Source organism: Amblyraja radiata, chromosome 3, assembly GCF_010909765.2.
Source record: "Amblyraja radiata isolate CabotCenter1 chromosome 3, sAmbRad1.1.pri, whole genome shotgun sequence".
Taxonomy (NCBI): domain Eukaryota; kingdom Metazoa; phylum Chordata; class Chondrichthyes; order Rajiformes; family Rajidae; genus Amblyraja; species Amblyraja radiata.
Window position 1 is genome coordinate 72,381,572 of NC_045958.1, and position 21,493 is coordinate 72,403,064.

A 21,493-nucleotide genomic window follows, 5' to 3' on the forward strand; every position below is an offset into this window, starting at 1 on the left:
GTTTTACCTCCTCTTGCATCAATGATTTTGATCAATGCTTTTGGCTTGGTACCAAGAACTGCATTCACTGGAGATACAAGTAATACTTCAAATATTTCCTCATTTTCCTCCAATCTATCATTGGCAATTACTATATTCCAGCTCTTCATTGATACACCTATAAAAAGGATCCAAATAGTTACCTATGGCTAGAGTCAAAAGAGCCAAGTGTATATTATTGTCATATGCACTGAAACAGGACAATGACATTTTCACTTGCAGCAGCAGCACGACAGGTTTATAAACACTATACTCAACGGAGAATATGATAAACAAGCTAAAAAAAGTTCAAGAAAAAAACCAAAAAACAGTATTGTGCAAAAACAAAACAAAGCCCAAAGTCCCTTGTGCAACCAAGGCAGTTTGTACTGTAGTTTGTTGGAGTTTGTAGTGTTCAATAACCTGATGGTCATTGGGACAAAGCTGTTCCTGAACCTGCATGTTACAGTTTTCCGACTTCTACACATTCTTTCTGATGGCAGGTGTGACATGAGAGCATGGCTAGGGTGGCATGGGCACTTGATGATGCTAGTTGCCTTTTTGAGACATTTGATGCAATTATATTGAAATGAATTCTGAAATGATGGGCAAGTAATAAATAGTACTCATGGTGGACAGTCAAACCGATTTCTCAGATGTTGGTTTCTTGGGTGGAACCTCACTTGCTGGAACAATGAGTATAAAAAAAAATACATAATGTGTATCCTCCTGGTGGGTAGAGATGGTACATGGACAAAAAAAAAATTGTAATGTTTCAGACATGGTTGATTTCCTGATATTTTTTTCCTGAGCAGATGAAGATCAAATTCACTGTGGCCATTTCTTACCTTGTGGGAACAAAGTTGAGCTCTTTATGTCTGTGTAATCCATGCACCAGTGCATATTCCCTCCCTCCCTCCCTCACAGAATGGTCCAAAGAAGTGGTCCAACCCAAAACATCATCCATTTCTCTCCTCAGATGCTGTTTGGTCTGCTGAGTTCCTCCAGCAGTTTGTTATTTTACTCAAGATTACAGCATCTGTAGTCTCATGTGCCTCTGTGTTCCCACAATAAGCTATCTCGGAATAATAGACCAACAATAGAGCAGATCCACAGTACATTATACATCTTTATGTACTTGTTGCCTCAGCAGCTCAAGTACTTCTCTGAGCAAATCTATTTTACTCTGGTGAAGATGCTTCTCCTCACCAATCCATATAAACACCATGAGTCAATACTAATGTCACGTAATACACTCATAGTGCAACCTGCACTAATTTTGAACAACTGCTTCTCGCCTTTGATTGCACATTTCATTGTCAATATCAACAGGTAGCAGTTCACATAAGTTATAAATTCACAGCTAACGATCAGAACCAACTGCAATGCCATACAGAGACATCTCACATATTTAATCTTTAATAATTATAATCTACCTGGATCAAATTGAAGCAGGTTGACAGAATTTAGAGTAAAATCCTTTCCAACAGTGGCTGTGATGCTATTAACCTAAACAGAAGAGAGAATGGTGAACAGCAGAAACATTTGGATACACCAGTAGATATACAAGGAGTAATTACATTTAAAATAATGATCAATGAGTGACTGCCTACAAATGGAAATCAAGTAGCAGTCATGTTTGAGATTAAGAATCTCAGAATGGATGCAAATTAAATTCTGAAAATCTACCATTGATTTCTGATGGATAGTCTATATGCATCCATTCGTAAGTGCAGCTCACGAAGTGCATTTTATGAGCTGCACTTCATGAAAGGGAACTACGCCGTGTCGCAGAGACAAAGCGACAGCACCATAAGGAGAGAGAGAAGGGGGCTCGACGACTACCAACCACCGCCAATCTCCAATGCCCACGTTGCACCAAGGTGTGTGGATCGTGGATCGGCCTCTACAGACGCACAAGTAGACGACCCTATGGAGAGGACAGTCATACTCATTTTGTGTGACTGCCGATGATGTCTATATGTACATGAAAGTGTTTCATATAAGCCACACATCAAATCCTTGGTATTTACAGATGAAGGGTTGGAGAAAATAGCACTGCAGAAGCAGAGGTGCAGATAAATTTAATGGCGAAATCTTCTTGCAAGTTAATTGTCTTTTCTGTCTCCAAGTGGTAAACTTAGTGACATGTGAAATGAAGACCTTTGGGAAAGGTTGATGGACAACGTTTGGTGAAGAGATGGGAAGGATGTTAAAGGAGAGGGAGCTTGAACTTAGGTATGACAGTGAAATCATCATTTGAAGAAGAGTGGGAGCGAAAGACCGGTGCTATGGGGGAGATAGGTTGCAAAAGAGTCATAGAGTTATACAGCAGGGAAAGAGGCCATTCAATCCAACTTATCCATGCCGACCAAGGTGCCTCCCAGATCTAGTCCCATTTGCTTGTGTTTGGCCCTGATCTCTTTAAATCTACAATTCCACATCTTTTAAATCTTCTAATGGGTGAAGAGAGTTCTGTACAGTGGAAGTTGTTGCTCGCAACACAGAAGGGAATGGGAGATTGGGGCTTGGAGAGTACTCAATAACCACAAGGTAAAGGAAATGAAACCTTCTCAGGGATAGCTGCAACTATGGGAGGGAAGTTCTTCAAATTTAATGCATGAGGATGAGGTGGTCTCCAATTGCAGGGCAGAAGAAGATGGAAATCGAGGCTCGGCAATAAGGTCAACATTGGAGGAGAGAGAAACACAGGGAGCATGGCTGGATGGAAAGACCGTTGATGGCAAGAGGTGGGTTGCTAGAGTTGGAGTCTTGGGGGAGTAGTTCCCCAGTTGGGGGAGGGAGGCTTCAAATCACAATGTATACATGAGCCCATCGCATGTGTAGCTAAAGGCATGAGGTCAGTTTTAGGAGAGAAGCTTTGTGATCGGGTGTGTACATGGGCTGGGGAGATCCAGACCTTAGCTTTTCGGTGATAACCGAGAGTCAGAGGGTTACAGCACAGAAACAGGCCCTTCGGTCCACCAGATCAACGACAACCAAGTTGGCATCTAGGGTTAGTCCCATTTGCCTGTATTTCCAGAACACCTCTAAACCCTTCTTATCCATATATCTGTGCAAATGTATTTTAAAAATCATAACTGCAGCCACTTCTGTAGCCTTCTCTGTCAGCTCATTGCAGATACATATCTTTGGAGAAAGCAGACCAAATGGATAAAGTGATCATAAAGGAAATGGGGATAGTTCCTTTACTTGGCAAGACTGATGAGGATTTTCTGCAAGGTCCCCAGGATTAAAGTAAAGTGCATAATTTACTGGAGGCTCTGCCAAATCGTGAGAATTTCCAGGTTATGGTCAGTGGTATTACCCAAACGCTGTTCCTGAATATGGGCGAGGATAAACTGAGAGAAGATTACCTTAATACCAATAAAAGAAGATTCCGCCAAGTATCCAGTTCTTATGACTTTCACAGAGAATACACCAGCATCCTCGCACACCTGGTACTCTGAAACTAGCATTTCTATACGAGACCATTTGAATTCAAGCCTGTAAATTAAACACATTTCTCTTACTGACAAAATATTATACACTTAAAGCATTTAGAGAAATTATTTATTTTCTCCCAAAATCAAGTCCAACTGGACGACGAAGGAATTAAAAATGCGCAAAAAGGATATCGGTAGGACATAACATAAACCATTGTAAAATGTAGTCAGTGCGCCATAGCGATTGTTTTGTTTTTTTAAGTCCAAGTCCTACAATAATAGGTTAATCCAATTATTTTCCCATTAGTGGATGGATAGACTTGAGAAGGAATGAGCCAAGTAGCTGGATGGGTCATACAAGTAAATTGAGGCATGGGTAAGGAGGAGTTTGGTTGACAAAAGTGGAAAGTAGAGTTAAGAAAAGGTAATGCGAGAATGATGAGCCAGTCCCACTTGTTGATTAAATCAGCAGAGAACAAAATTAATATCTTTGCTCAAGGTCGATAAAATTAGCAGAGGACTAAAGCTCTGATTACTTCCATATTTACTAGGAATAGTGATTCAATGGTTAAATTAGCTCACGTCTCACCTCAGTAAACTCAAACGTACATTCCATTAAATCAATAAACTGTCTTATATTTTATTATAAACAAAACATGTCTCAATAATATTGACCATGAAGCTAATGGATTGTCTCAAAAACTAATTTATATAACGACCCTAACGTGGCACCAAGAATCACATTGTAGCCACTTTTTGGGTGAAGGATTGTCTCCTAAACTTCATGTTGTAATCATTGGTACAAAAAGCTGGAGTCTGAAGAACGGTCTCGACCCGAAACGTCACCCATTCATTCTCTCCAGAGATGCTGCCTGTCCCTCTGAGTTAATCCAGCTTTTTGTGTCTATCTATCTTTGGATTAAACCAGCAACCACAGTTCCGTCCTGCACATGTATTCATTGATAGTTGTGTTATATAAATAGACACCCCAGATGTGAATTTATTGTAGTATAATCTGCTTCACATCTATCCCATCAACACTATAGATAACACCAGAGCCCTAACTGATCACCCATGTTCCATTCCTCTAGACAGGCACTGTCAACATGCTTGTGGAGAACTTTGCAAAATGAAATGCCAGTTTGCAAGCCTCTAAGTCCAAGCAAATAATTCAATTCCAATGAATTGGAGTCTAAGTGTTCAGAAAGGCATTAAAAAATAAGACCAAGAATTCTAACAAATGTCCTATGCTTGCAGGACACTTTCGAGAGGCAAACCTTTTAATACCATTTATTTGTGGAGGGATTTATGGGAAACAATATTCTTAGACAGATTGGAATTATTCAACTTTTGTGTTCCAAACTTAAGCAATATTTCTCGATCGTTCTATGTCTGCAGAAGGGTCCCGACCCAAATTGTTGCCTATATATATCCTCCAGAGATGCTGCCCGATCTACTGAGTTACTCCAGCACGGTGGTTTTTTTTGTTGTAAACCAGCATCTGCAGTTCCTTGTATCTACTCTTAGTTTACTAGGTGTGTTGTCTGCAGGTTGCAACTGGGCCTTATTACACGGTTTAATGCAGAGTTGATTTTACACAGTAAAATATTTTGATGCCTGCTGCTTAATGTATTCAACCATTGTTCGTGAAATGGAGCTGAAGTTTCTTGATATCTTACACAGGCATCTTACGTTTGAGGGGCAGCTGAATTTCCTGTGGGATCTGAAACCAGGAACTCCAGACTATCTGACGTCACTTCTGAGGAGGGGGCGATAATGTAAATGATGGTCTTGCTGTTCAGGTCTTGCTGTGTGAAATTATCGTGAATGAATCCTCCTAATAAATAATAACACATGATGAAATGCACAAGAACATCAATTCAGTCAGAGTTGTATCTTGAGAAGCAACAGCAAACTATGTGGTTTCACTCTGTGTTCTAAAAATAATTGTGCACTCTGTGCTCAGAAATGGTCATTTATTGCCCGACACCAGTTGCCCTGAGTGAGATCTCTCCTGCAGTTATGGGTTCAATAATTATGGTGTGCAAGATGGTGAAGCAACCCCACAATGGGGAAAGAAGTTGGAAGTGAAACTACAATTGGAACTGGTGAACAAAATTAAACAAATGTGGAGATCATGGAGGTGGACGAGTTCAAAGAGGCAGAATGGAACAAACTGATAATTTGTGGGGACCATTGGAAAACAATTACAGCAAGGAATACGGATGTAGTTAAAGTGGCGTTGAATATGCTGAGTGAAATACAGTCAGAATACGAAATATGTAAATAAAGCCAGGGGTTGGAAATTAATGGAAGGTAAATCCTTATTCTAGGGTGGGGGTGGGTGTAGATGAGAATAAACTCACAGTGGCAGCAATGGAAACACGTTCCTCTGTGGTGAATATGGTGTCAATCGAGCAGGCAGCTCGAGAGTTCACAGTCATATGATATGATTTGACAGGTAGATACGTTAAGTTCTTCACTATATCTCGATACACATGACAATAATAAACCAATACCAATCTATTGATGTAGTTGTGTGCAAGGGAAAAATGACACACCAGTTATCTCGCATTTCATTAGTTTTGGGAAACTCCATACCTGGCCTTTGAAATGTATAAATATACTCACTTTCCACTATCCATAGATTCAGTGCTGAGAGCATTTCTGGATTGGTTAGAATCAAAAGACCCAAAGGATAGTGTCCTCGTAAAGGCAAAACTTGCTTTACCTTCTATCAGTAAAAAATGAAACCAATATCTGGAATTATCTTTGGCATCTATACCTACATTTTACGTAATTTGGATTAATCCAAATGTGAAACTCATCATTGGCCATAAACATAGCTAGATGATTATAAACACAGCACATTAAAAAAGCAAAATGCTGGTGGAACACAGCGGGTCAGGCAGCACCTGTGGAGGAAATGGATAGACAATGTTTCAGGTCATCCATGTAGAAGGGTCCCAACCCAAAGCGTCATCTATGGAGGAGGGAATGGATAGATGACATTTCTGATTGTCTATCTAGAAGGGTCCCGATTCAAAACATCACCCATCCATTCCCTCCATGAATGAAGCCTGGCCTACTGAGTTCCTCCAACACTTTCTTCCTTGCTCAACATTTCAGAATCTGCAGGCCCTTGTGTCTAGATCAGCACATCAATCAGTTAGCTAAAAGAACAAACTTAGTTTGTAAAACCCTGACTTTATTTACCAGACCTGGGTTCGATGCTGACTACAAGTGCTGTCTGTATGGAATTTGTATGTTCTCCCCCGGACTTATTTCTGGGTGCTCCGGTTTCCTCCCGCACTCCAAAGACGCATGGGTTTTAGGCGAACTGGTTTTGGTAAAATCGTAAAATTGTCCCTAGTGTGTAGGATAGGTTAGTTTAGTTTAGAGATATAGCGTAGAAACATGTCCTTCAGCCCAACGGGTCGGCGCCAACCAGCGATTCCCGTACATTAATACTATCCTACACTCACTAGGGATAATTTACACATTTACCAAGCCAATTAACATACAAGCCTGTACGTCTTTGGAGTGTGGAAGGAAACCGAAGGTCTCAGAGAAAACCCACGTAGGTCATGGGGAGAACGTACAAACTCCGTATAGACAGCACCCATAGTCGGGATCGAACCCGCATCTCTGGCGCTGCATTCGCTGTAAGGCAGCAACTCTACTGCTGCGCCACCGGGACTGCCTGCCAATGGAGATTGCTGGTGGGCAGAAGGGCCTGTTTCCACGCTGTAAATCTAAACTAAACTTGGCTTGACATCTCATATAAAAGATAGCACCTTCAAACCCAATGTTCTTTTTACACTTGAATACTAATACTTGTCATGACCTGTTACCCAAGGAATATTTGTTGAAGCTGAACTGTGCTATTATACTTGCCATCTTGTTTAGTTAGTTATCAACCAATGACCACACAAAAGGATATTATGAAGAAAACAAGCAGTCATAGTTGAGAAAGAACAAACTAATCAATGATAAAAACATTGAAGTACTGTAATTGTAAATTTTAAAGAAATAACAGAAAACTGACTGATAATTTAGATTCCGTACCAGTGGTGACATTTTCCAGGTAACCAAAGTGCGGAACACGTAAAATGTGAAAAATTAGCTCCTCATCCTTGCTGTCCATATCTGATGCTTTCAATTCTCGAAAGGAAATGTAGATTCCATACTGACCATTTTTGAAGACTTTGACATTTGAAGGACACTGTAGGTAAACTATTTTTGGAGCATCCTTGTCCACATGGTCCACCTGCACAAAGGTAACAATTCAGTTTCTAGTTGCTTTGTCAAGTTAATTTTAAAGGAATATTGAAACTAATATTCAACAGCAATTTCACGCATTCCTCAACTGCTTCTTTTTTTCTGAGCAATTCTGAATAGAAATGAACATTGTACAATTATTAACAAATATTAAATCTAGCCATATTAACAGTAGGCAAAGATGGTGAGCCCAAGCTGTTGAACGGGGGATGCCTCCTCCTCTTGGTAACTGTTGAATTGTTAATCACTGTCATGTCTAGACATGATAGGACTGCTGAGCCTTGATCTGAAGAAGGGTCCCAACCAGAAACATCCACCTATTTACATTGCCCAGAGATGCTGCCTGACCCGTTGAGTTACTCCTGCACTTCGAGTCCGTTTTTTGGTCTGACCCAATGATGGTGGGATAAAGTAGCAGTGCCAAGCACATTTTGTTTTGCTGTTTAGCATGGATGTGGTCCTAATTATAGTCTCAGGAGAATGGCACCACATTGTTAGGTATTGCCGATGTCCCTTCTGCCACGTATATCTACACCTGCCATTCCATTGGGAATGAATCTCTGGCTACATCGTGGCAGCAGTGAGAAGTTTATTCAGGTCATGAAAATACAGATTATGACAGAACACAATTTGGCCGCTGCTGGTGACCTTCAGCACAACATCGATGCCCATTTAGGGACAGCACCGTAGCGGAGCAGTAGAGTTGCTGGCTTACAGTATCAGAGACCCAGGTTTGATGCTGACCACAGGTTCTGTCTGTACGGAGTTTGTACATTCTCTGGGTAGGTTTTCTCTGGGTGCTCTAGTCCCCCCCCCCCCCCCCCCCACACTCCGAAGACATTGGTGATAATTTTCCAATGTTCTATAGACTCAGGATCAGTTCCTGTGGATTGGAGGGTAGCTAATGTTATCCCACTTTTTAAGAAAGGTGGGAGAGAGAAAACAGGGAATTATAGACCAGTTAGCCTGACATCGGTGGTGGGGAAGATGCTGGAGTCAATTATAAAAGATGAGGTAGCCGAACATTTGGATAGCAGTAACTGGGTCGGTCTGAGTCAGCATGGATTTACGAAGGGGAAATCATGCTTGACTAATCTTCTGGGATTTTTTGAAGATGGAACTAAAAAATGGACAAGGGAGAGCCAGTGGATGTAGTGTACCTGGACTATCAGAAAGCATTTGTCCCACATAGGAGATTAGTGGGCAAAATTAGGGCACATGGTATTGGGGGTAGAGTGCTGACATGGATAGAGAAGTGGTTGGCAGACAGGAAACAAAGAGTAGTGTTTAACGGGTCCCTTTCAGAATGGCAGGCAGTGACTAGTGGGGTACCACAAGGCTCGGTGCTGGGGCAGCATCTATTTACAATATACATCAATGATTTGGATGAAGGGAATCAAAGTAACATTAGCAAATTTGCAGATGACTCAAAGCTGGGTGGCAGTGTGAACTGTGAGGAGGATGCTATGAGAATGCAGGATGACTTGGACAAGTTTGGGGAGTGGGCAGATGCATGGCAGATTAAGTTTAATGCGGATAAATGTGAGGTTATAGAAACATAGAAACATAGAAATTAGGTGCAGGAGTAGGCCATTCGGCCCTTCGAGCCTGCACCGCCATTCAATATGATCATGGCTGATCATCCAACTCAGTATCCCGTACCTGCCTTCTCTCCATACCCTCTGATCCCCTTAGCCACAAGGGCCACATCTAACTCCCTCTTAAATATAGCCAATGAACTGGCCTCGACTACCCTCTGTGGCAGAGAGTTCCAGAGAGTCACCACTCTCTGTGTGAAAAAAGTTCTTCTCATCTCGGTTTTAAAGGATTTCCCCCTTATCCTTAAGCTGTGACCCCTTGTCCTGGACTTCCCCAACATCGGGAGCAATTTTCCTGCATCTAGCCTGTCCAACCCCTTAAGAATTTTATAAGTTTCTATAAGATCCCCTCTCAATCTCCTAAATTCTAGAGAGTATAAACCAAGTCTATCCAGTCTTTCTTCATAAGACAGCCCTGACATCCCAGGAATCAGTCTGGTGAACCTTCTCTGCACTCCCTCTATGGCAATAATGTCCTTCCTCAGATTTGGAGACCAAAACTGTACGCAATACTCCAGGTGTGGTCTCACCAAGACCCTGTACAACTGCAGTAGAACCTCCCTGCTCCCTTATCCACTTTGGTAGCAAAAACAGGAAGGCAGATTACTATCTAAATGGCATCAAGTTGGGAAAAGGGGAAGTACAACAGGATCTGGGGGTCCTTGTACATCAATCTATGAAAGTAAGCATGCAGGTACAGCAGGCAGTGAAGAAAGCGAATGGCATTTTGGCCTTTATATCAAGAGGAATTGAATATAGGAGCAAAGAGGTCCTTCTTCAGTTGTACAGAGCCCTAGTGAGACCACACCTGGAGTATTGTGTGCAGTTTTGGTCCCCTAATTTGAGGAAGGACATCTTTGCTATTGAGGGAGTGCAGCGTAGGTTTACAAGGTTAATTCCCAGTATGGTGGGACTGTCATATGCTGAGAGAATGGAGCGGCTGGGCTTGTACACTCTGGAGTTTAGATGGATGAGAGTGAATCTCATTGAAATATAGGATTGTTAAGGGTTTGGACACGCTAGAGGCAGGAAACATGTTCCCGATGTTGGGGGAGTCCAGAACCAGGGGCCACAGTTTAAGAATAAGGAGTAAGCCATTTAGAACGGAGACGAGGAATCAGTTTTTCTCACAGCGAGTGGTGAGTCTGTGGAATTCTCTGCCTCGTAGGGTGGTGGAGGCAGGCTCTCTGGATGCTTTCAAGAGAGAGCTAGATAGGGCTCTTAAAGATAGCGGAGTCAGGGGATATGGGGAAAAGGCAGGAACGGGGTACTGATTGGGGATGATCAGCCATGATCACATTGAATGACGGTGCTGGCTCGAAGGGCCAAATGGCCTACTCCTGCACCTATTGTCTATTGTCTATGTCATACAGGTTAGTAAGTTAATTCACTTTGGTAAAATTGTCCCTAGTGTGTAGCATAGTACTGGTGTATAGGGTGATTAGTGGTCGGCCGACTCGGTGGATCGAAGGGCATGTTTCCATGCTGTTTCTCTAAAATCTAAAGCCCATTCCAAAGAGGCAGTTCCTCAGTGTGAAGGTGGGATTTTGCCCCAGTGAAACAGGACAGTGCTCGCACTTATCAAGACTGTTATGGTTAGAAGTATATGCAGTGGGTAAATTGGCAAGGACAAGATAGATACAAAATGCTGGAGCAACTCAGCGGGACAGGCAGCATCTCTGTAGAGAAGGAATGGGTGACGTTTCAGGTCAAGACCCTTCTTCAGACTGATGTCAGGTGAGTGGGCGATATATAGAGATAAAATTTAGTCGGAGACAGTAAGACTGGTAGGAGAACTGGGAAGGGGAGCGGGATGGAGAGGACAATGGAGAGAACAATGGAGAGAACAATGGAGAGAACAATGGCACGGATAAGGTCAAGTATGATTGCCCCTTGTGCTGATGTGCTCACCAGCTGCTGCACACCCAGTGTAACACCTGTCCTTTCCAAATCAGCTAATACTGGTGCTATTGAGTTACTCTTGGAGCTGGACTTTGGCCTCCATGTTGGGTGCACTCTGTGCTATTGTGACCCTCAGTGCTTCTTCCAAATGCTTTTCAACATGGATACGTGTTTTTTTTTTAAATTGAGGAAGGTTGAAGTCTGGTAGGTAATCTTCAGCGGCACATTTCTTTGCTGCTGTTTGTTTTAATCAACGTTGGAACCAAAGTAGAGGATACTTGGAGCTTTCCCCACTGTGTCCCACTGTGTCCCACTGTCAGTATCTCTGGGTGGGATCTCTGTTCTCAGTGATAATGATAACGCATTTGGGAATTTGCTTGTGACAGGAATGCTTAAGGCTTATATTTGAGTCACCTGTGGACCAGTTCTCTGAATTTAAATTAAAAATTTTAGTGGGGAGAACTTTTGAAAAGTCACCCAGATTTATTGTACCTTTGCATAAGCCAAATTGCTTTGGCAAGATAATGTTATATTTCACACAGCTTTGAAACATATGAATATCTTGCTTAGCCATTTTAAGAGTCATTCCCATTGTTCTGGATCTGAAACACATGTAGGCTGGGTAGGTTGGGTAGATTGAGTAGGTAGTCTCCCCCTCATACCCCCCCCCCCCCCCTACACCCCGTGTTCCCTCCCCTGTGCCCTACCTGGACTCCCACCCATTTCTTCCCCCTCCCATCACCACATTCCTCCCTCTGGCTTTACAATCGCACCACTCTTAAAACCTGTCTTACAGCTTCCTTGCTCATCTGGCCCTTGTTCTAATCATCTGTCTATCAATCCCCCCTCCCCTCACCTCTGTCGACCCATTATCTGCCATGTTTAGTCCTGCCTCTCTCCTTTTTTTTTAAAGCTTTGTTCTTCCCCCCTACAATCAGTCTGACGAAAGGTCCTGACCCAAAGTGTCACCTATCCATGTTCTCCAGAGATGCTACCTGACCCGTTGAGATACTCCAGCACTTTGTGTCCTTTTTGGCAATGTTGGTGTTTTAGAATTATCTGGTAGTTAACATCACCAATACTATTGCCAGTTTTTATTTGAGATCACTTCATTAATTGAATTGAAAATTTTCAGCAGGTATGATTTGAATTGAAGACATGTCTGTTTACTCATCCATTTAATCTTTTATTATGTCAGCCATGTTAAGGAAAGAATAGATCTCTAATCCACATCAATTCCAATTATCTGATCAATGGGCTAAATCCTACCGTACATTTCACCAAGTTTTAAACCAAGCTGGAATCATTTTCTTACTTCTAAGGCCACAGAAATCGCACAATGAGAGGGTTGAACAGATACCATTATCTGCAATTCCTCAGCCTAAGATTCACCTCACCTTTCCTTGACAATCAAAACCACCAATCGGACTATATTTCTGATCATGCCCAAGTATATAAATCAGAAAATTCCCATCCACTCACCTCAATTGTGAAGACAATTGGATCATTTTGCAATTTCCCATCAATCAGAAAGCCACGATTAGTTAGATCAGTGGCAACAAACATAAACTTGTCAATCTGCGAATCTCCTCCATTGTGTTTGTAAGCGACATCCATGTTGTTGACATCCAACTGCGTGAAGTTATGTTGGTGAAGAGCTGCCCCTTTACAGTACAGTTGTCCATACTGAGGGTGCTGAGTAACGATGTACGTGAGATTCTGTGGTGGAGAGTCAGGGTCGGATAATTGTAACACATCCGGCGAAATGGACATCATGGAACCTTCCACCAATCTGATCCCTTTGTTTTTGGACAGCTCGGGGAGCAGGCGATCCGTATTTTCAATGACGATATCTAGAGTTCCGTTTCTTGTGGACAGCCCGTTGCTGACAATGAATCTAGCAAAGAGAGTCAGAGGCAAGGCAGCCTTCAGCAAGTGTTCTTGATTCACCGTCTACAGAAATGAAATAATAAAACAATACACACCTTTATCAGGGATTCTTGTCCTAGTGGTTCTACAGCCCAAGCTCAGAAATAAGCTGTCATGTGGCCTAAAAATTGTGTTTTTAGCAGTAAAACTCCCAAAGTTAGAGTCATTATGAGTGAAACAATACTTTAATTAGTATCCCTTGTAAGGCAGTCAGTGATGGTGTTATGTACATCAGTCTAAGTGAGGGAGAAAGATCTAATAGATCAACTAGGAGCAACATTTTTCACACTAAGGATGGTGGGTATATGGAATGAGTTGCCAGAGGAGATAGTTAAGGCGGATACTATCGCAACATTTAAAATACGTTTGGACAGGTACATGGAAGGGTAGGTTTAGAAGGATATGGGCCAAAAGTAGGCAGGTGGGACTAGTGCGGATAGGGCATGTTGGGCAGCGCAGGCAAGTTGGGTCAAAGGGGCTGTTTTCATGCTGTAAGACACTATGACTGTCTTAATTTAAAATGCATTGGTCAACACATTGCCAAAAAAGCAGAGTACACTGATATGTCACTTTGTGTTCTGGATGGGCACGGAGAAATGAGTTCCAAAATAGCTTTAAATTGTTATGCTAATTAACATAGAAACATAGAAAATAGGTGCAGGAGGAGGCCATTTGGCCCTTCGAGCCAGCACAGCCATTCATTGTGATGATGGCTGATCGTCCCCTATCGATAACCCGTGCCTGCCTTCTCCCCATATCCCTTGACTCCACTAGCCCCTAGCTCTATCTAACTCTCTCTTAAATCCATCCAGTGATTTGGCCTCCACTGCCCTCTGTGGCAGGGGATTCCATACATTTTCAACTCTCTGGGTGAAAACGTTTTTTCTCACCTCAGTCTTAAATGACCTCCCCTTTATTCTAAGATTGTGGCCCCTGGTTCTGGACTCGCCCAAAGTTCTACATTTACAGTTCTACAAAGATCTAATCCTTAGATTTCACCAGAATTTACAGCTGATTTTTAACATTCAGTTAACATTGTAAAATGTTGCCACCTTAAATTAAAAGACCTGCCTTCATAAAATGCTTCTGGAACACTAGGAAGATTTTTATTTATTTCTGTAGATCCCCAGATGTAAAGAACAATACAAAGGGTGCACGTTTACAAAAGAGATGAAGAGAAACTTCTATCGTCAAAGGGTGGTGAATCTGGGAAATCAATGCCACAAGTTGTCATGGAGGCCCTGATTGGGTATTTTTAAAGCAGATACTGACAATTTTTTGATTATTAAGGGTGTCAAAGGTTATGGGGAGAAGGCAAGAGAATGGGGTTTAGAGGGGGAAATTGAGCAGCCATGATTGAACAGTGGTGTAGACTTGATGGGACAAATGGCCTAATTCTGCTCTTCCGACCTATGAACTTATAACATGTAGTTCCTGTTCTATTACATCAAAGTAAAGATTTATTGAGGAAACATTGATGAGAAAAAAGATGCCACTTTAGCTCTAAAACTCATTTAAAGTTAAAAAAGAAGGAATCTTGTTTGAAAATTCAGCATCCAGAAAATTCTTAGAGTGATGCACCTTAGCGTGGTGGGCAAGATACATCCATTGTGGATCTATATCAAAGGTTCCATGATTTAAATACATTTGGTTGTGAAGGGGGACTTGAAACGCCTCAGTTTTCACTGTAAGTTGGAGAGTGTGGCTGAGGCTGGCCAGAGTGAAAGGGAGGGTGTGGAGAAGGGAGAGTCAGACTTCACTTTTGGGGTACTTGGATATTAGAAAAAAAAACATTTATTGGGAAAAACTTTGGCTTAATCCCAGTTTTGTTCTAAAATAAAAACTGCATTAGTTTCAAGATAATAATCATGGTTGCTATTAAAAATGTCAGACAATGCTGGGTCAATGTGTTTGTTGCCCATTGGCCATCAATCTTTCCAGTTTTGTGCATGGGCCTTGATCTGGCCCCACTCACATAAGTGGCTATCTTTCCAAAATGTTGGAAAATTTGGCATTTTTCATTTGGTGGATAAGCCATGATCATATTGAATGGTGGGGCAGGCTTGGAGAGCCAAGTGTCCTAACTTGGCTCCTATTTTTCTCAAAACTCAGCCATGGCTCTTCGTGGTTCTTATTCATTTTCAATCTAGGTTAGAGACGATCAATTATGTCAACAAGCTTGGCATAGTCCACACACAAAGCTAGGTCCCAGAGTTAGAGATCAGAGAGTTGCATTTGCCAAAAGTCAACAACAGAATCAAATAGATATAATTTGGCATTGTGGGATATTGGAACTCCTCCCCTTTGATGTAAACTCATGCAAACGAACATAGACAGATTTATGGTTTGAAGAAGGGGTTCGGCCCGAAACGTCGCCTATTTCCTTCGCTCCATAGATGCTGCTGCACCCGCTGAGTTTCCCCAGCAATTTTGTGTACCTTAGACAGATTTATGTCTGTTCCAGACTGAATCTCTTGGAAAGAACACAGATAGGATACAGGAGCTTTGGCAGGCACTTTCCAAATACATGAGAGAATGGCCAAAACGTTGTAATGAATCTATCCATTACTTTCTAGATACCATTGCAGTGGAAACTCATAATAGTTATCTCATCACATAATCATTTTAAACTGATGATTGGGAAAACAATTTAATTTTTTTGATAAATTTGATTTACAAATGCTGAGAGTTTCTGTTAAAAATGATTACACTAATTTAAAGGCAAAGAGTATCCCATACAAACATTTTGGAATTTCATAATTATTAAAAAATGTAAATGACCACTCCCTAGCATTATAACTTTGTGTAGGCCTAGTGGAATAAATCTCAATATCCAATTAGTCATGCTCATCAGGATCATTCAATATAAAGATTCAATGATACGCCTCTCATTATTCTGTAGATGTAATTTATTTTTCTGCTAGTGATAGGATAACTTTCATATCATAGGAATTAGCTTAGTGACTCTTCTGTTCTGCCCTCCAATACCAATATATCCCTTCTTAGATGAGGGGACCAAAACTGCACAGTATTCCAGGTGTGACTTCACTAACACCCTGTGCAATTATAATTGTGATCCTTAATTTCCAAGTTCCAACCCTCTTCGACTAAAGACCAAAATGCCATTCATTTTCCAGAATTATCTGCCACATCTGCCTGAAAATTCATACAGCACACCTATATCACTCAGTACTATATCACTCAGTACTTTGCAATTTTTCTCCATACAGATAAAAGAAATCTAAAGGCAGACTCTTAACAAAGTGCATGAACTTACACGAGTACATTTCCTTTTTGATCTATGATCAATTCCAGTTTCCTTGCTACATCTGTTTTCCTGTTAGCATACCCACAAAATATTAATTAGCCTTAACCATAAATCCTTGCATTCATTAGAATTATAAATCCACACAGTGGCTGGTATAGGTGTCTTCTGCAATAGTCAGCCAATGTTTTTTTCTGATTTATTGGAATGGAAGGAAAATCCCAAGTTTGCGGCAGCAATCTCAGTATTATTTAAGAATCATGAGTACATCAATTCAGAATCAATTATACTTTTTCTAAGTTTATCTAATAGTTGAGGATAGTTGGATTTTATTAATGCGTTATGAGTTTTAGTTACGTTAATCCCTAAATATTTAAGTTTGTCTGTAACTACTTTTAATGGGTATTGTTGTAATGTATTAAGATTTATTCCTGTTATTGGCATAATCTCGCTTTTATCCCAATTAATCCTATACCCAGAAAATGCACCAAACTTAGTTATAATGTTTAGCAGGTTGGGAATACTAATTTCCGGTTTTGTAATATAAATCAAAACATCATCTGCATATAAAGAAATTTTATTAATTGTTGTATCAGTATTATAGCCATATATTTCAGGTTCAGATCTAATTTTTTCCGCCAATGGTTCTATCACCAATGACCAAAACACTGCCTATATCCATGATTGGTAGAATAAGTGCCATAAAGATGGTATTTCTACCGCAGTTGTTATATTTGTTTCAGGCTATTCCTTTTTTTCTTCCGAAAACTTTTTTTAAAAAAATTGATAATATTGTCAATAGCTTTATTTGGGATTATAAAAATCACAGAATAAATAAAAAACATCTATGTAAAGCTAAGATAAATGGAGGATTAGCACTTCCAAACTTTTTATATTATTTTTGGGCTGTTCAGATTAAGAATATGAATTTCTGGTGGGTAAATATGGATCATGAACCGACATGGTTAAATATAGAAAAGGAGGACTGTCTACCTTTCAATGTAGGTTCGATAATTTTTGCACCAACGGAAGTACAAAAAAAATATTATAAAGACAACCTAATAATATATAATAATAGACGTATTTGGAAACAAATAGTTAAGACTCTACACTTGGATAATCTCTCATTTAGATTACCAATTATGAATAATCCATCGTTTAAACCTGCTATATTAGATGGGGGGTTTAAACAATGGGATGATTTAGGAATTACAAGGATAGAACATCTGTATAGAAAAGGAAAATTTCTTTTATTCCAGGAGTTACAAGATATTTATGGATTGTCTCCACAACATTTGTTTAGGTATTTACAAATTAGAGATTATATTAAATCCAATACACAAGATTATAAAAATAAAGAAGCAGGATTGTTAGATGATCTGTTTAATTTATATCCAAATACAGAAAAATTAATAGCCTATATATATAACATCATTTTGGATAAGGAGAATCCAATAACGGAAGTATATCGTCAAGCATGGGAAAATGAAATGGGATTGGCTATAACAAAAGAAAACTGGGAAGAAAGTCTACAACGAATACACCGGTGTTCATTAAACGCCAGACATATACTGATACAATTTAAAGTATTATATAGGTTACATTATTCGAAAACTAAATTAAATAGTATTTTTCCGAATCTCTCCGCTATTTGTGATAAGTGCAAGAAAGCAGAGGCAAATTTAATACATAGTTTCGTTACATGTCCTAAATTGAATTATTACTGGACAGAAATCTTTAAAGTTATTTCTGAAGTCATCAAAGTTAAATTGGACCCTAACCCAAAGCTAATAATATTTGGAATTCCGGATTTACATCTATCACTTACAGTAAATCAAAGAAATTTCTTTGATTACTGTTTAATAATTGGAAAAAAAATCATATTGAAATTTTGGAAGGGAACATTATCCCCCACAACCAAAATGTGGGCAACAGAGATGATGGAGACGTTACATCTGGAAAGAATTAGATTTGTCCTATTGGACAAGTATAATTCTTTTGAACAGATATGGTCTCCATATATACAGTATTTAGAGAAGTAGCTGTTCTTGGCAACACAGCTCGACGTGCACCCTGCGGGATTTGGTGAGAATAATTCATTTTTATATTGGAATTACATATATGTCTTTATTGATACTATCACTTGTAGTAGTGTTATTAATAATACATATTGTGGTTACTAAAAAGGTTTTTTTTTTTTTTTTTTTTTTTTTTTTTTTTTTTTTTTTTTTTTTTTTTTCGTTTCTCTTTTCTTTCCTATATATAATCAAATTATTATTTAATCACTCTCTTAATGATTTATTCTTCCTTTATTCTTTCTCTATCATTATTTCTAAAAAAACAGTAGATAAGTATTACTAGTGTTTTACTTAATGCAAATTGAATTAATTTGATATAAAGTTGTTTGAAGCATTGTAATTGATTACCTTTAATAAAAAAATATATTACAAAAAAAGAATCAATTATACTTGTTTTTGGTTGATTGACATGTAACTGGCTACAATTAAAAGATAAATAATTTCTGTAACTAACCTACAGCACATGCATGAAAATGATAAGATTTGCTATATCATTTATTAACAATACTTTGAAACATTTATGTATCTATTCTCACCTCAGTGAGTCTCTGATGGTCACAGCCTTGCTCCTGTGAGTGTAAGAAACTGTCTGAGCTGCTACATCCATCTGACTAAAGCTGGTTATTGCTACTCCAGGGTAGTTGACATATTCTATTTGTCCATAATTTGGTGGGATTATAATGATATAAAGCAGCTCCTCAGATTTGCTCGTGCCATCGGAAGCAAGAAGAACAGATGTAGTCAAAATACCTCGGTCCCCCTTGACAATGGTGAGTGGTTTTGTTAAAACTGCAATTTCACCTAGAGAAAAGAATAAGTAAACACTTTCTCAAGACAAAGAACATGCTAAAGATTCAAAAACTTAAAGCCATTTACGCAGGATATAGTTAGAATTAGCAACTTTATGTTAAAGTCAGGATAGAAAGGAGTGAATATAATATAACATCACTTTATAAAAGATGGAGGATGAAATTGCTTTTTAATAAATACAACAATTTATTTGCATCAGGCTCCTTATCTTGTACTTTTAGCAAATTTATTGTCATTTGCTGCCTCGTTCATGTCAAACACCTTTAAATGTAATTTCAGCTCCTTGATTAAACTTTTAAAAAATGTGTATTATATTGTATCATTTATAAATTAGCATTCCATTACAAATATTAATAATGTGCAAATTCATTTGTTCAGCTTTATTTGTGGCTGGAAGGAAAGACTGTTACATCGTGAGGCAATGGCCCAGAAATCTGAAGGAATGGTCTGGTTCTTTTCCAGTACTATACGGTCAATAATTTTTTTTTCTCTGGGACAAGACTCAAGTCTGGCCATTCCTAGGTTAAATTAGGCTGCTTTTGCAATTTAATTAAACCAGGTGAGATAACCCTCTTTTAATTCCACGTGGTATGGCATCTTACTATACCATTAGGTTATATTATTTCAGGGAATGAGAATTGTAACATGCACTGTGGGTCATTGGAGCTAATCTATACATATTGGCATTCCTGGAATTCTATGATGCACATTTATCAGAGAATTTGCAAGATTCAATATGACTATCAGATAGGCCCATAGCTATCAGAATCTGAGTGGATATTGATCTTGGAGTAATGCTGGAGAAGCCAAAGTTCTGGAGTAACTCAGCAGGTCAGGCAACATCTCTCGAGAACATGGATAGCTGATGTTCCAGGTCAGGATCTTTCTTCAGACTGGTTGTGGGGGTGGGGTGGGTGGTGGAAATAAATTATAGTGCTATCTTGGAATAGTGCTATTTATGTAACAATGGTAATTTTCTGGATGGCATGTAGCTAAAAAAAAACGGTTTTGCTTGTTTCCCCCAAGTGCTCCTATTTTCTCACATATCTGACATATGTGCAGATTGGTAGCTTAATTGGTTACTAAAAATTATTCCCAGTCCATGGTCAAGTAGTAGAATCTGGGGGGAGCAAATGCAAGTGTGGGGAAAGATTTAAGAGGAAAATTTACTGAATATTTAAAGTATATAAAAAGCAATTAAAATATTCCATCCTCTCATGTAAAAACACCTTGTATTGAGCAAATATAGGTTGCTACCTCCCCCTAACATCACTGTAAGTAGAGAGGCCTTAAGGTTACATGTCATCAAATTTAGTTTTAGTTTTTAGTTTTAGAGATACAGCGCGGAAACAGGCCCTCCGGCCCACCGATTCCACGCCGGCCAGCAATCCCCGCATATTAATACTATCCTACACACACTAGGGAAAATTTACATTTATACCAAGCCAATTAACCTACGAACCTGCACGTCTTTGCAGTGTGGGAGGAAACCGAAGTTCTCAGAGAAAACCCACATGGTCACGGGGATCTCGGAGAAAACCCACTCGGTCACGGGGAGAACGTACAAACTCCGTACATACAGCACCCATAGTCGGGATCGAACCCGGGTCTCTGCGGCTGAAAGGGCTGTAAGGCAGCAACTCTACCGCTGCACCACTGTGCCGCCCCCAATATTGGCCAGAGTAGATGAAAAAGGTATCCGAATCATTATTTTAAACAGTAGTAAATTCTGTGTACTAAATACATTCACAGTAAACTAGTACAATTCAATAACATATTTAAAATAATTGCTATAATATTTACTTATTTTAAAAAATGATCTGAACTTTGCGTTTGGAGCTGCATCTTAACGCTAGGGTTATTTTTATTATCGTACCCTTTTCAATGTTTCGAATGGAGATGTGGAAATGTTGCTGTGGCGATGTGTTCTCGCCATCCATGAGGTGGAAATGAAAGCGGTCTTGGGCCTTTGTCCCAATCGCTCCTGTGTGCACATATCTCAGTCGGTTCATGTCAATGTCTTCCTGACTGCAGTTCATGCCAGGGTACAGGCTTTGCCACTCCATGCTTTCCTGATGGAAGAACAGGTGGTAAATGTGGAGAAGATAACCTTTTGTAACGGAAAAGGCAGGGCATTGAAAAGTAAGCTTTGAAAACCAGCAGCAA

At 39.8% G+C, this 21,493-nt stretch overlaps 1 protein-coding gene across 3 annotated transcripts in view; it reads right to left on the reverse strand.

Annotated features, from left to right (window-relative positions):
* The window catches only part of frem1 (FRAS1 related extracellular matrix 1), a 141,577-nt gene that overhangs the window by 26,070 nt on the left and 94,014 nt on the right, over positions 1 to 21,493 (reverse strand). For 2 of the 3 annotated variants that reach the window (XM_033018045.1, XM_033018046.1), the window contains 8 exons: positions 21,204 to 21,399; positions 19,054 to 19,318; positions 12,728 to 13,142; positions 7,533 to 7,734; positions 5,157 to 5,301; positions 3,396 to 3,525; positions 1,455 to 1,527; positions 8 to 157 (listed from right to left, as the gene is read on the reverse strand). In XM_033018045.1, the coding sequence (XP_032873936.1) occupies positions 8 to 157; positions 1,455 to 1,527; positions 3,396 to 3,525; positions 5,157 to 5,301; positions 7,533 to 7,734; positions 12,728 to 13,142; positions 19,054 to 19,318; positions 21,204 to 21,399 (1,576 nt within the window). Of the gene's footprint in view, positions 1 to 7; positions 158 to 1,454; positions 1,528 to 3,395; positions 3,526 to 5,156; positions 5,302 to 7,532; positions 7,735 to 12,727; positions 13,199 to 19,053; positions 19,319 to 21,203; positions 21,400 to 21,493 lie in introns of those variants that run through there. The other variant, XM_033018047.1, reaches the window with a different exon arrangement.